The sequence below is a fragment of the Halichoerus grypus genome, chromosome 15, assembly GCF_964656455.1.
Source record: "Halichoerus grypus chromosome 15, mHalGry1.hap1.1, whole genome shotgun sequence".
Taxonomy (NCBI): Eukaryota; Metazoa; Chordata; class Mammalia; order Carnivora; family Phocidae; genus Halichoerus; species Halichoerus grypus.
The window spans coordinates 7,079,990-7,093,281 of record NC_135726.1 but is presented as its reverse complement, the minus strand read 5'-3'; the positions used below and the strand labels follow the sequence as shown (position 1 = coordinate 7,093,281).

General features: G+C 39.4%; 2 protein-coding genes across 2 annotated transcripts in view; one reads left to right on the top strand and one right to left on the bottom strand.

Annotated features, from left to right (window-relative positions):
* Nucleotides 1-13,292, top strand: part of BCO1 (beta-carotene oxygenase 1) — a 153,747-nt gene that overhangs the window by 5,491 nt on the left and 134,964 nt on the right. The window contains exons 2-3 of the mRNA XM_078062629.1: nt 7,848-7,974; nt 12,260-12,532. The gene's annotated coding sequence lies outside the window, so the exon portion shown is untranslated. The remainder of the gene's footprint in view (nt 1-7,847; nt 7,975-12,259; nt 12,533-13,292) is intronic.
* Nucleotides 80-12,880, bottom strand: GCSH (glycine cleavage system protein H). The gene is made up of 5 exons (XM_036084980.2): nt 12,617-12,880; nt 8,752-8,831; nt 7,474-7,537; nt 2,291-2,422; nt 80-211 (listed from the first exon to the last, which is right to left on the bottom strand). The coding sequence occupies exons 1-5, from the start codon at nt 12,762-12,764 to the stop codon at nt 114-116; spliced, it is 522 nt and encodes a 173-aa protein (XP_035940873.1). The 5' UTR covers nt 12,765-12,880; the 3' UTR covers nt 80-113.

Sequence of the window (13,292 nt, the reverse complement as noted above, 5' to 3'; positions counted from 1 at the left end):
TTTCTCCACTGGTATTGCTAATAGTTGCTATTTTAAATCTCTGTGTACCACTAATTTAAGACAACTTTGCTAGATTAAGTTGTTTCATACTAGTTTATTTAGGGGTTCCATTTTCACTCCTCAATAGATTTTATGTATTTCTCATATGCTTCTTCACTCATTAATTCATCCAGTTCTGAAGGATTACTGAGTGCTATCTTGATCAGCCAACCTGCAACCGAAAAAAAGTATCATATTCCAAATTACCTTTTTAAATTGATCTAGTATTCTTTACATAAATCACTCATTATTTGTTCAAGGAGCTTTATATTTTAGCCTTAAGAATTCAGTTAATATCCTTGCATATCACAATTGAAAAGAATTAAAGCCAGAATAGATTCTACTATAATGGATTAAGAACTCTTAACCTCAAACCTGTCAGAATGGCTCTAATAAAAAAACACAAAAAACAAAAAATGTTGACTAGGATGTGGAGAAAAAGAAACCTTTGTGCACTGTTGGTGAGAATGCAAACTGGTGCAGCCACTGGAAGACAGTATGGAGGTGTCCCAAAAACTTAAAAGTAGAGCTACCCTATGATCCAGTAATTGCACTACTGAGTATTTATCCAAAGAATACAAAAACTAATTCAAAAGGTTGTATGCACCCCTATGTTTACTGAAGCATTATTTAAAATAGCCAAACTATGGAAGCAGCCCAAGTGTCCATCAACAGATGAATGGATGAAGATGTGGTGTATATATATGTGCATATATGTGTATAAAATGGATTATTACTCAGCCATTAAGAAAAATATGAAATCTTGCCATTTGCAACAACATGGATGGCATTAGAGAGTATAATGTTAAGCAAAATAAGTCAGTCAGAGAAAGACAAATAACACAGGATTTCAATCATATGTGGAAGTTTTTAAAGTAGGCTGCACACCCAGCATGGAGCCCAGCATGGGGCTTGAACTCACGACCCCAGTCAAGACCTGAGCTGAGGTCAAGAGTTGGATACTTAACTGACTGAGCCACCCAGAAACCCCTCATATGTGGAATTTATGAAACAAAACAAACAAAGGAAAAAAAAAAAGAAGACTCTTCAGTATAGAGAACAAACTGATAATTATCAGGGCAAGGTAGGTGGAAGGATAGATGAAATATGGCATGGGGATTAAAGAGTACATTTGTCATGATAAGCTATGAGTAATGTGTAGAATTGCTGAATCACGATATTGTACACCTGAAACCGATATAAACATTATATGTTAACAATACTAGAGGGGCGCCTGGGTGGCTCAGTTGGTTGAGCGACTGCCTTCGGCTCAGGTCATGATCCTGGAGTCCCGGGATCGAGTCCCGCATCGGGCTCCCTGTTCAGCAGGGAGTCTGCTTCTCCCTCTGACCCTCCCCCCTCTCATGCTCTCTCTATCTCATTCTCTCTCTCAAATAAATAAATAAAATCTTTAAAAAAAAAAAAAAAACAATACTAGAATTAAATTTTTAAAAATTAAAAACAAAAAACCTCAAGTTTCACAACCATCAACAACATTGAGGGATCCAAATATACAAGACCAGGGATATCTTTCTTTAACAGAAGGAACACCAACACTATAACTGCTGAGGTGAAGGGGAGGAGGGAGCAGAAAGCACTACTAGAGTTAGAAGGGCTAGGTGACAGGCAACAGAGAACTACAAGCTAATCTTAATTTTGCAATTCATGTACAAAATGGAGAAAACTGCTGCTACCATACTTCACTGGGTTATTAAGAAGATGAAAATGTGACAAAACTGATGCAATACGCATTATTCTATTACCACCTTTATGTCTGAAGAGGTAAATACTTTGAAAGTGTTCATAAAAAGTCTATACCTGTAATACTAAGAACTCTGTAAAAGAAGGCAATGCTTTTATTGACAGAGATCTTAAAGCTAACCTTATATATTCAGCTAATCTGTTTCCCTTTTTTAAAGCAAAACATCCCTATTTCGTATCAAAAAGTACAAAAAGAGGGGCGCCTGGGTGGCTCAGTCTTTAAGCGTCTGCCTTCGGCTCCGGTCATGATCCCAGGGTCCTGGGATGGAGCCCCACATCAGGCTCCCTGCTCAGCGGGAAGCCTGCTTCTCCCTCTCCCACTCCCCCTGCTGGTGTTCCCTCTCTCTCTGTGTCTCTCTCTGTCAAATAAATAAAATCTTAAAAAAAAAAGTCCAAAAAGAAGAAGTTCCAATCTGCTAAAGCTTGCTTTAAACTCTAAAATGTTAACTGCAGCAATAATCCTTTGAAAAAATTTCTAGCAACAACTTACCATCTTCATAACAAGATTTGTTGACAAGTCCTGGATTTTCTGCAAGAGCTTCATTAATTTCAGTTACTTCTCCTGATAGAGGAGAATAGAGTTCACTAGCAGCTTTCACACTTTCCAAAGCACCAAACTCATCTAAATTGAGAAAATTAAAATATTAAATATCAAAAGTCAATGACCTGAAAATATAAAATACGGGTAAGTGGTCACCTTTAATACAGGCATGATAAAACATTCTAAATATCTTTAAAGATTTTACTTATTTGAGAGAGAGACAGCAAGAAGAGCACAGGCAGGGAGAAGGAGAAGCAGACTCTCCGCTGAGCAGGGAGCCTGACACGGGGCTTGATCCCAGGACCCTGGGATCATGACCTGAGCCAAAGGCAGATACTTAACTGAGTGAGCCACCCAGGTGCCCCAAAGCATTCTAAATATCTTTAACTAAAAAAAAAAAAAAATCAGTTTCGTCATGCTCATATCCTGTGAGAAGGGTATAAATATCCTCAATTAAGTGGACCTGTTTTTAGACGGAGTCAACAAATGGTGATGTATCTGAATACCAGATGTACTTAAACCCAGTAAAACTCAATGAAAATGAAATTTTAGGAGATTCCAGTAATGATGAAGTACCTCATCAGACCGGCCTTCTTGCAGATAACAATTATAAACTCTGAACAAAACAAAAAACAATTATATGAAGGCTCTGAAGGGTGACCAAAGGAGGAGTCAATCCTTAAAAGGGGCCCAAACTGGGTGAGATCTTCATTTATATAATTTGTACTGACAACACTGCCCCATTCAAAGCACACAGTTTCACTAGAACACAGAGAAAACCAGTCTTATTTGCTTGAGAGGTCAGAGGATGGAACGTGGGCCTGCCAAGGTAGCTGGAAACTGAGGGTTGAAATCCTATAAAGAAAGGGAGCCATGGTCAAGAGAAAAAGTAGTCAACAGATGCCAAAAGGACCCATAGACCCACATACTGGAATAAGCAGAGAACCTAAAAGTAACTATTACAAATTTGTTCAGATTTTTAAAAAGATCATCATGTGTGAACACATGGGGGAATACCTGCAAAGAAACTGAAATTTTAAAAACGGACATTCTAGAACTGGAAAGTATAATATCTAAAATAAAATTCACTGGATGGCAGTAACAGCAGAAGGGTCAGTGAATGTGAACAAAGAGCACGTGAAATTAACCATATTTCAGTCTTTTAACTGAAATAAAAGACTGAGAAATTAACAGAGCCTTGGTCACCTCTGGGACAACACTGAGTGATCTGAACTGAATGATACTGAGAATACAATATACCCGAATTTGTGGGATATAGCTAAAATAGTGCTTAGAAGGCAATTATCTTTAGGTCTCATTTACAAAGAACATCTTAAAAATCAATGACCTGGATTCTAGAGACACTAGAAAATAAACAATAGCAGTCAGTTCATGGAAAGGAGACAACACTTGAAAGAAGGGACAGTAGTGATTTTTTTAAAAAATGGCTTTTGGCCTGAAGACAGCACCAATCTTTGCCATTTGGGGCAGCCAAAATTCTGAGAGAAAATCTCAGTCTTAATTGGCATAAGGGACCAGAAGACAAGTTGAGGCCACCATAACTACTGGAAAGTGAGGTGGGAAAGCCCAAGGAGAGAGACTAAATGGAAGAGCCCCAAATCCTGTGTATAAACTCTGTCCAGGTCTCTGAATGATGCCTGAGCCATGCATGCACAGCTGGTGTCCCAGCTAAGGCTAAAAGAATTAAACTTAGATTTTAGCTGCTACCCATCACAAGGGAGACAGCGTTTTATAGTACGAGTAACAAAGTACTTACTAAAACAAAGCCCCAATTTTCTACCAAGGAAAAATTAGATAGAGAAATTAAGTCTAATTTGAAGGAAGAAAACAAAGCTAGGAGCATGAAATAAATGGAGTATAAAAAAATTAACGGTAAAAATTTGCTTCTTTCAGGATTAGTATGATAAATAGCTAACAAGACTGATAAAAAAAGAGAGAAAACACACAAATTACCACATCTTTACTGATGAATTTGACAACATGGAAAAATTCCCCCCAAAACATAACAAAATCAAAGATAATGTAGAAAATATGAACAGCCTTACATCTATTAAAGAAATTAAATTTGTATCAAAAACCTTCCCAGAAAGAAATCATCTAACTCAAGATTTAACTAATTCTATCAAACACTTAAGGAAGAAATAATACCAATCTTGCACATTCTTTCAGAAAAAGAGAGAAGGTGAGAACATTTCCAAACTTAGTCTAAGAGGCCAATACAGGGGTGCCTAGGTGGCTCAGTTGGTTAAGTGTCATGATCCCAGGGTCCTGGGATTGAGTCCCAGATCAGGCTCCTTGCTCTGCAGGGAGCCTGCTTCTCCCTCTGTCTGATGCTACCCCCCTGCTTGTGCTCTCTCTCACTCTGGCAATAAATATATAAAAATCTTAAAAACAATCAAAACCAGGAGGTCAATATAACTAATTCCAAAATTTGACAAAGCCATTATAAAAGACCAATATCTATAATGAATATTAATACAAAAATGATTAATTAGCAAATCAAATCCCACAGTATATTTTTAAAGGTAATTTTTGCATCATAACTACCAGGAATGCAAATCTGGTTAAATATTTAAAAATAACCTTATTCACCACATTAACAGAATAAAGGAGAAAACCCTTATGATCATGTCGGTAAGATGGATAAAACAAATGTGACAAAATTCAACATCCATAAATGATAAAAACTATCAGCAAACTAGATGGAAAGGAACCTCCTCATCTGATAATGAGATTCTGTCAAAACCCCCCAGCTAACTATCATGCCTAAATGATGAAATCTTAATGCATTCTCAAGATAAGGAATAAGGCCAAGGCAATGATGTCTACCTCACTGCTTCTATACAACATTATACTGAGGGCTCAGGGCCGTGCAATATGGCAAGAAAAAGAAAGAAAATGCGTAAAGATTGAAAAGAAATAAAGTTCTTTATTTACAGATTACATTATTGTTTACATAGAAGATTCAAAGGAATCTATAAAACTGTTAAGAATCAGTGAATTTAATAATGCCTGAAAATGGAAGCAAAAACTATGTAAAGTTTCAAGAAGAAAACACGGAGAGTACCTTTGCAAACTTGGTATAGGCCAGAGTTGCTCAAACTTTCTTGGTTCATAGTGCCCTAAGTATCTTAGTAACATATTTTTCATTGTTAACTACAAGTATTTACTGATAATGTGTGTCTGTTGCAGACTATACAAGTTCTCTATCAGGGAATCAGACTGAACACCACACTGTCTTACTGATGATCCTTGCTTACTTTCATGCAATATTTGCTTCAAAGACACATTACCCAAGATAACACAGATCTAATATTGGATAACTGTTAACTCTATTGAGCTATTAGTGTGTGGTGTCCAAAAGAGATTGAAAATTTTAAATATCCCATAGCTCTAGGGTATATAGGATGGGAACCATGGAGACAAAGATTTCTTAGAAAAGATGCAATGTTCTATACATAAATTAAAACATTAATAACTTGGACTTGTTAAAAATTAAAAGCTTATCAAAAAAACACAGTTAAGAAAATGAAAAGACAAAATAACAAACTGACAAAATTTCACAAAATATAGATCTGAAAAAGGATTTGTACCTAGAATATATAGAATGCCTAAAAATCAATGGTAAAAAGACAACACAAATAAATAGGTAAAGGCTTGACTAGAGACTACAAAGATGTGAGTGGCAAAAAGCACATGGAAGGGTGCTCAAAAATAATTTGTCATCTCACAGCGAGATCTGCAGTGCCTAGAACTTTCTCATATTGCTGGTAAGAATGTAAAATGGTACAACCACTTTGGGAACCTGTTTGGCAATTTCTTACAAAGTTAAACATACAACTACTACACTACAAGCCACAAATTCCACTCATATATATATGTATATATATACACATATACACACATATATATATATACCCAAGAGAAATGAAGACATCTACAAAAAAGACTTCAACAAAAAAGTTTATAGTAGCTTTATTTCTAATAGCTAAAAACTAGAAACAACACAGAAATCCAACAGGAGAAAAGATTAAAATGTTACATAATGGTACACTACTCAGCAATAAAAAAAATAATAAACTATTGATCACTCAACATAAATCTCAAAATCATGATATTGGACAAAAGAAGCCAGACATAATATAAAAACTGTGTGGTTCCTTTTGAATGAAGTTAAAATAATAGACAAAACTAACCTATGGTGTCAGAAATCAGAGAACAGGTTGTCTCGAGAAGGGTTTTAATCGGCAAGGCTTACACAGTGTTTATGTTTGTCAAAACTCACTGGATTGTACACTTCATGCATTCAGTGTATGTAAATTTTTCATCAATTTTATAAAAGCCTTTAGCAGAAAAGTTTAAAGACAGTATTCATTAGGGATATTTATGTTAACTAAGTTTTTTAAGCATAGAAAGCAGGTTCATGCTGCTCACTTGCTGTAAAGAGATGTTCAGAAACAGGATCACTTGCTTGAGAGCAGCAAAGTGGGTACAAAACATCATGAGAAAACAAGAACAACTGTTCTCTGATGTATAGAACACAGGAAAATGGACAGATAAAGATTATTAATCACAACAGGATCTTATTATGGCATCGGAAAAGGTTCCTATGAAGACCTTCAAAAAAGAGGGATATGACCTAATATTATATGAGAGCCAGGAAGCAGAAAAAGTTCAAACAAGAATAATGATGGGGAAAGTTTAAGCAGAAAAAAAACATGGCCAATATTGTCAAAGATACTTAGAAAAACAGATTCTTTACTGCCTCCAAAGAAAAACAGATTTTACCTTCTCATCCTACTTTTGGATATGGCCATTTGAGAAAGTGATGCTTTGCTGCCATTTTGTGACCTCTGACACACTGAGGCAGAAAAAGTATGAAAAGAGGTCATGTCCTTGATGATCCTTCACTGTGCCACTAAGCCAATCCCCTGTATCCACCTATCTCCAGACTCCTTGAGGGAGATAAAATAAACCCCAACTTTAATCTTTTAGGTGAGTTTTCTATTACTTGAGTAAAAAGCACTCTAACTGGTCCTAGGTGCAACAAGTTATTATTCAAGGTAAAGAAAACTTATGTCATGAATAATATACCAAGATGAGAAAAATACCTTGTTTGTTCAGTTTTGTCCCAACTTCAGGCAGACTACAGTAAACAACATCTCCCAGAGCTTCCTAAAACAAACAAAACACAAACCTTTAAGAAATCAAATTAAACCTCCTAGTGAATAGAAACAAGTCAAACACTAACCTTCTATAATTCAGATAGTACATATTTTACACTCCAGGGGCCACATTCTTTAGTTTTTCTTACAACTCTTGAAAAATGCAAAACATTCTTAGCTCAAGACCTGTAAGAAAACAGGCCACCAGCTAGCCTAGCCCACAAGCAGCAGTGACTCCTGTCATAAACCATATCCCCCTCATCCCCCCCATATACTAGCTCCTCTGAGAACAAACACCTTGTGCTTTTCTACCTTTGCAGTTTCGCTTAGGCCATTTCCCCTGCTGTATTTGCTGAAATCCTACCCACTGATCTGTAAATCATAGTCCTCATACCTTGTACTCCCTGAAGACCTTGATTCCAAGTTAAGAAGTGAGCTCTCCATCAGGTGAGTTACAACCCTTGTACTATGCAGGTCATCCACCATATAATGTTTTGTGTGTCATTCTCCATGTAGGTGATTCCCCTCATAGATAAAACTCCAGGAGGTGAAGACAACACTTGTACAGTATTGTACACAGTACCCTGTACTGGGCCTCAGTATGTACACAGGCCAGTGACGATAACAATTGTCATTGATGCTCAATACCTGAGATTCCAACACTTCTGAAGACTAGTATATACTCCTATCAGTTAACAGTTTCCCCTTCCTGCCCCCCCCCCCACACAGCCCCAGTTGAAAATCACTGACTCATACTTGCTATTTGGCTTCTCATTTTCTTCTGAATAATTTCTCATTATGGGATCAGTGGGAATAGCGAAATTAAAGAAAAAGATTGGCTACATAAAAGGTTTGCCTTTGTCTAATCTGTGCCAGTCTAGGTTTTCCTTCTTTATCCCCTGGGGTTGTGCATATATCACAGTATCCACAAACACTGTCAACACTCCCATGCCTTCTGCTTGCTCTTATTTTTTCCTTAACTGCCCAAACATGAAACATTTCTTTCTTGAATAAGGTATGTTTACTTCTAAGTGTTAACCTTTTAATAATCTCTTAAAACACTATATACTGCTCTAACTGAATTTATATTTTACTTGTTTACTTGATTGATGTTCTTTAAAGGGCCCAAAATAATAAGGGGCAGAATAAACAATCTTTAAAAGGTAGAGCAATCCAATTTAGGCAAGAGCACACTGTTTTAAGTATTTCAAGACAATCCAATACCTGTGCAAAATTGCTGATTCCCACTGTTCCAATACCATTTTCTGTTGTTATCCATTCATGTTTGTCTGTGAATTTACGCACTAAAATAGAAGACCAGTATTTCAGAAAAGCAGTGGTATCACTTCTTAAAAAGCACTTTTCATATCAATACTGTCAAAAGGCAAGACTTTCCCAGTATTTGTGTTTAACTTAACACTGCGTTTCAATAATACACTGCCCAGGAGAAACCAGATCACATGAAAAGACGGAACATCTTCTCAAGAGTAGTATCATTTAGGCAAAGATGGCTTGATGTGAATAACACCTTGTGCATCTTTTGGAGATTTGGTTATTCCAACATTAGTCTAAATTACACATACAAACTATTTTGGAGCGTACTTCAAAATGTATACTCATCTATTACTGGTCTGTCTTACAGAAGGTAGTCTGTCCCTCTGTAGCTTGGCGTGAGGGAGCATAAATGCTCATAATGCTTATAAATGATTTAACCTGAAGAAAAAAAAAATGTGCCTCTTTAGGTAGAGTTGACCTAAGAGGGCTTCACTGCATCTTGGTTATAAAGTGGAATCTTACATGAATGAAAGTGATCTGCAACAATTATAACTTGACTAACTTCTTAAAATTCCATTTTCATTGAATTCAAGCCTGCCCTTGAAGAAAGTGGCTACTATCATTTAAAGAAACAAACTATAAGATCAGAACTCAACAGTCACCTCAGAGCTAAGGCATTAACTGGTGGAAAGTCAAGTTCTGCTCAACATTCAATGGACAGGTTAGCCCTTGGCTTTCTGAGCTTCTTTTCTTCAAAGACATGGCCGAACTATTCAAGGATTCCTGGAAAAAAGACTGACCAAAGTTCAAGACATGTGAAAAAAGCTATTTAGAATTTAATGTTAGTAGTACTTGCTTTAAAGAATAAATTTTTTAAAAAGCATAATGCTAACATAATATTATGTTATCACATTCTGAGGCCAAATATTTTTTTTTTAATTTTTTTATTGTTATGTTAATCCCCATACATTACATCATTAGTTTTAGATATAGTGTTCCATGATTCATTGTTTGTGCATAACACCCAGTGCTCCATGCAGAACGTGCCCTCCTCAATACCCATCACCAGGCTAACCCATCCTCCCACCCCCCTGAGGCCAAATATTTTTCCAAAAACAATGCCTCAGAAGTTAATAGGACAATGGTTCATCAATTCACATGCTGTTTTTGAGTAAGCCTTTCTGGTTCACTCTTACCCCTTACCCACAAGATAGTTGTACTTAAAACAGCATTAAAATGCTTTGATTACACAGCTCTGATACACAGCAGAATGTAACTTACTGCTTTCTTTTCCCTTAATCATTAAAAAACTTTAATTTCATATTCTTCACTGTAAGAAGTTGTAAAATCTGTCACAAAGGAACTTGCTTTGCTTCATTCCACTTCAAATAACTAAATGCTTCAGGTCAATCTGATCTTTCCGTAAAGTTTCTAACTTGGTGTTCTGACTGCAACTCTCTCCCCCACTGCCTTTTCTTGACTACTACAAGTTCGAATTTCTTTCCTGCCAGAAGCCTTCTGTAGCCCTCCAAAGTTCCTAGGCCATCCAACTGGCTCCCACAGCACTCTGCACCACTCTCTCCGGATCCTGACCCTACAATACACAGCACTTAAGGAACTACACATATACCCTTTTGTCCACTCTCCCCAGCAAGGAGATGAAGTACAAAGCAAGCAAGAGCATGGTTTATCTCATTATCTCATTTTCATTTGTATTCCCAGTTCCAACACAGAGCTTACCAAACAGTAAGCACTCAGAAGTTTAAGGAGTGAAGTAATTCTTTAGTTTTAATTAAGTAGATTCTGAGCAAAATATCTATATACATATTTGGCTACACTCAATTCTCCCTATCACTCTGTTACAACTCTAGAACTGGCCGGTTACAATACAAATTATGAAATAATAAATATGACTTCTCTGTGACTACTGTCTCAATTTTGGCCTTGGCATCTTGCCTAATTGTAAAGATAATCTTAGGAGTAAGGCTGCTCACATACACTCAGTTTAACAATTGAAGAACCATAAATTTAGAGGAAAGACAGCAACATTAGTAAGGTAAATGCATGTTAAGTCCACTTAATTTCAAAGTCCGGGAGACTTTTTACAAGGCCAAGCTGTTTAGGCTAAAGACAATGATTAGTTTAATTCTCCTTTAACCCTCAGCCTAATAGGAAAAAAGTGGACAGACAGATTAGGTAAAAATTACTTTCTTACTGAGCCTTTAAGAACATTTTTGGCCTCAAAATGAGGCGTTTCAGTAATTTATGAAAAGTCTGCATTTTCCTCCTTTCAAAGTCACAAGTCAAGGGGCACCTGGCTGGCTCAGTAGGTGGAGCATGTGACTTGATCTCAGGGTCATGAGTTCAAGCCACACGTGGAGCATGGAGCTTACTAACTTACTAAAAAAAAGTGTCTGTTCCAAAGTCACTAGCCAGATAACAAATATTGGCCAATTTTTACCTACTTGATTCTATAATATTTAATAACGAGTAACATTTACCAAGTACTAACTATGTGTCAGGCTACATGTACAGCGGTTACATTATTTCATTTCATCCTCCCAACAACTCTGCCTGGTAGAGGTATTATCATTTACATTTTTCTGATGAGGGGAACAGACTCAGAAGTTAAGTGACTCTGCCCAAGATCACAGAGCTAGTAAGAGGCAGGATCAAAATTGGAACTTGGGTCTCTCTGTTCTTAAAAACCTTGGTGTTCAACCAGATCATGGGTTATTGATATTTTGGACAATATTTAACTAGCTAACTGGAAACTGCAAAAAGCCAGCAGTAAGCGTCACACTGAATAACCAAACAAACAAACAAACAAAACCCCACCAGACTTGAAATTCATTTCTTCTCTGAGATATGCTTTCCCCTTTGTATTCAGATTGGTAATTACTGATATGTGTCACCAACAGAACTAAAGGAATATATTAGCAACGAAAGAGAAGCATCTTTATCTTTCAGACTGGAATAAATGTTATCAAGTCTTCCATTTCCAAACAGGTTTCTAAAACAGTGAACAACGGGACAACAGCCATCACCCCTAAGAAAGAAGCCTGAGTTCTTGGAGGTGCATTAGCATCTCAAGCATTTGTGCACGCAGTAAGAAAACTTTTTCTGCTGCGGTAATTGTGCTGATGTATAGTAGCACAGATGACCAAGACATTTGTGGGCAGGGCCCTCAGTTATTTCAATTGCATGTCCGTGTGAGGCCTCATTTCTGTCCCAACACATCCATGACTCAATATAGGTTTTAGCAGAATGTAAGAGTCCCAAAGACTTTATCTCACTGTTTTTAGGAAATAGCCAAGTCTTCAAAGGTATGCTCACTTTTGCTAGTAAAAATCTAGCTCCAGTGCTTTAATTTCATTAAGCGCTCTTTAATTTTACTTCGGAGTTCTCAGTGACAGTCCATGTAGCAAACTAAAGCCTACCATGTCTCCAATTTTAGGGCCCACGATGCACACATACGCGAGATAACCTAAGGTCGCGAAGGAGCTTAGCGACGCTTGCATGGTTCTCCAGCAGCGAGCGGCCGGCGCTCCCGTGGAACGAGCTCGCACTTGGCAGTCGCGCGTGTACTCCAGGCTTCCTCCTCCTGGCTCCCCAACCCGCAGGACAAAGGCTGCGGTGTCGGCCACGCAACTAGGGATCCCAGCAGTAGAAAGAAGCGTGGGCAGGGGTCGCCTCGCCTGACCCGGGTGGTCACCACTGGGGACTCGAGGTAAGCAGCGACCCAGGGAGGGAGGCGCCCAGCCCCGTCGCCCCAAGCAGCCCGGCTCTCCCCCACGTGCCCGCCCGCGCTTACCGGAGAGCAGAGCGGAGCCCGTGCGCAGTGTCCGGACGGCGCCCGCCCTCAGCCCCCAGGGCCGCGGCAGGCAGGGTGCGGCGGGCGCGGAGGCGACGCGCAGACTGCAGGCCACAGCCCGCACGCTCCGCACCGCTCGCAGCGCCATGTTCCCAGAGGTGCGGGAATCGCAGTGCAAGCGGCTCGGAAACCCCAGCCGGCAGGGGCGGGGCAGGAGCGGGGCGGGGGCGGCCCCGGACCGGAGCAAGCCGGAGCGAGCCGGCTGGTCCGGGGCACAGGGGAGGGGCTTGGTAGGGACGGGGGCGGGGACTCCAGGCCGGGCGCGGCCTCGGATAGGGTGACGCGCGTGAAAGGGGAGGGGACCTGCGGCAGAATTGCGGCCCGGAAGGGGCAGGCGGTGAGGGGCGGGGCCTAGCGTAGTAGCTGGTAGGAGTTGGGGCGGGCGGGGCGGGGCAGGACCTCGTTCCCCGGAGTCCCTTTAAGGCTAGTGAAAGTGCAAGGTCCTCAGCTCCAGCTTTGCTAGCGTGGGAGACGCCCCGGGGCATTGAGAGGGTTCCCGGCAGAGATGGCTTCGCGGGGCGCGTATTCCTGTGCCATTGGGTCCCTGAGGTCCCCGGGAAGGTAGAGTGTCCCCAGTCCTGTTAAAGAATACTCTCCCCTCCTTCTACAGAGGATC

Bases quoted from the DNA above. Each gene is read 5' to 3' on its own strand.
- GCSH (XM_036084980.2), bottom strand. From the start codon at position 12,764: ATGGCGCTGCGAGCGGTGCGGAGCGTGCGGGCTGTGGCCTGCAGTCTG. The intron at 8,832-12,616 runs GTAAGCGCGGGC...CTTCTATTTTAG, and splicing joins GGGCTCCGCTCTGCTCTCCG to TGCGTAAATTCACAGACAAA. The intron at 2,423-7,473 runs GTATTTTTCTCA...TTCTCAATTTAG, and splicing joins GACAAAACTGAACAAACAAG to ATGAGTTTGGTGCTTTGGAA.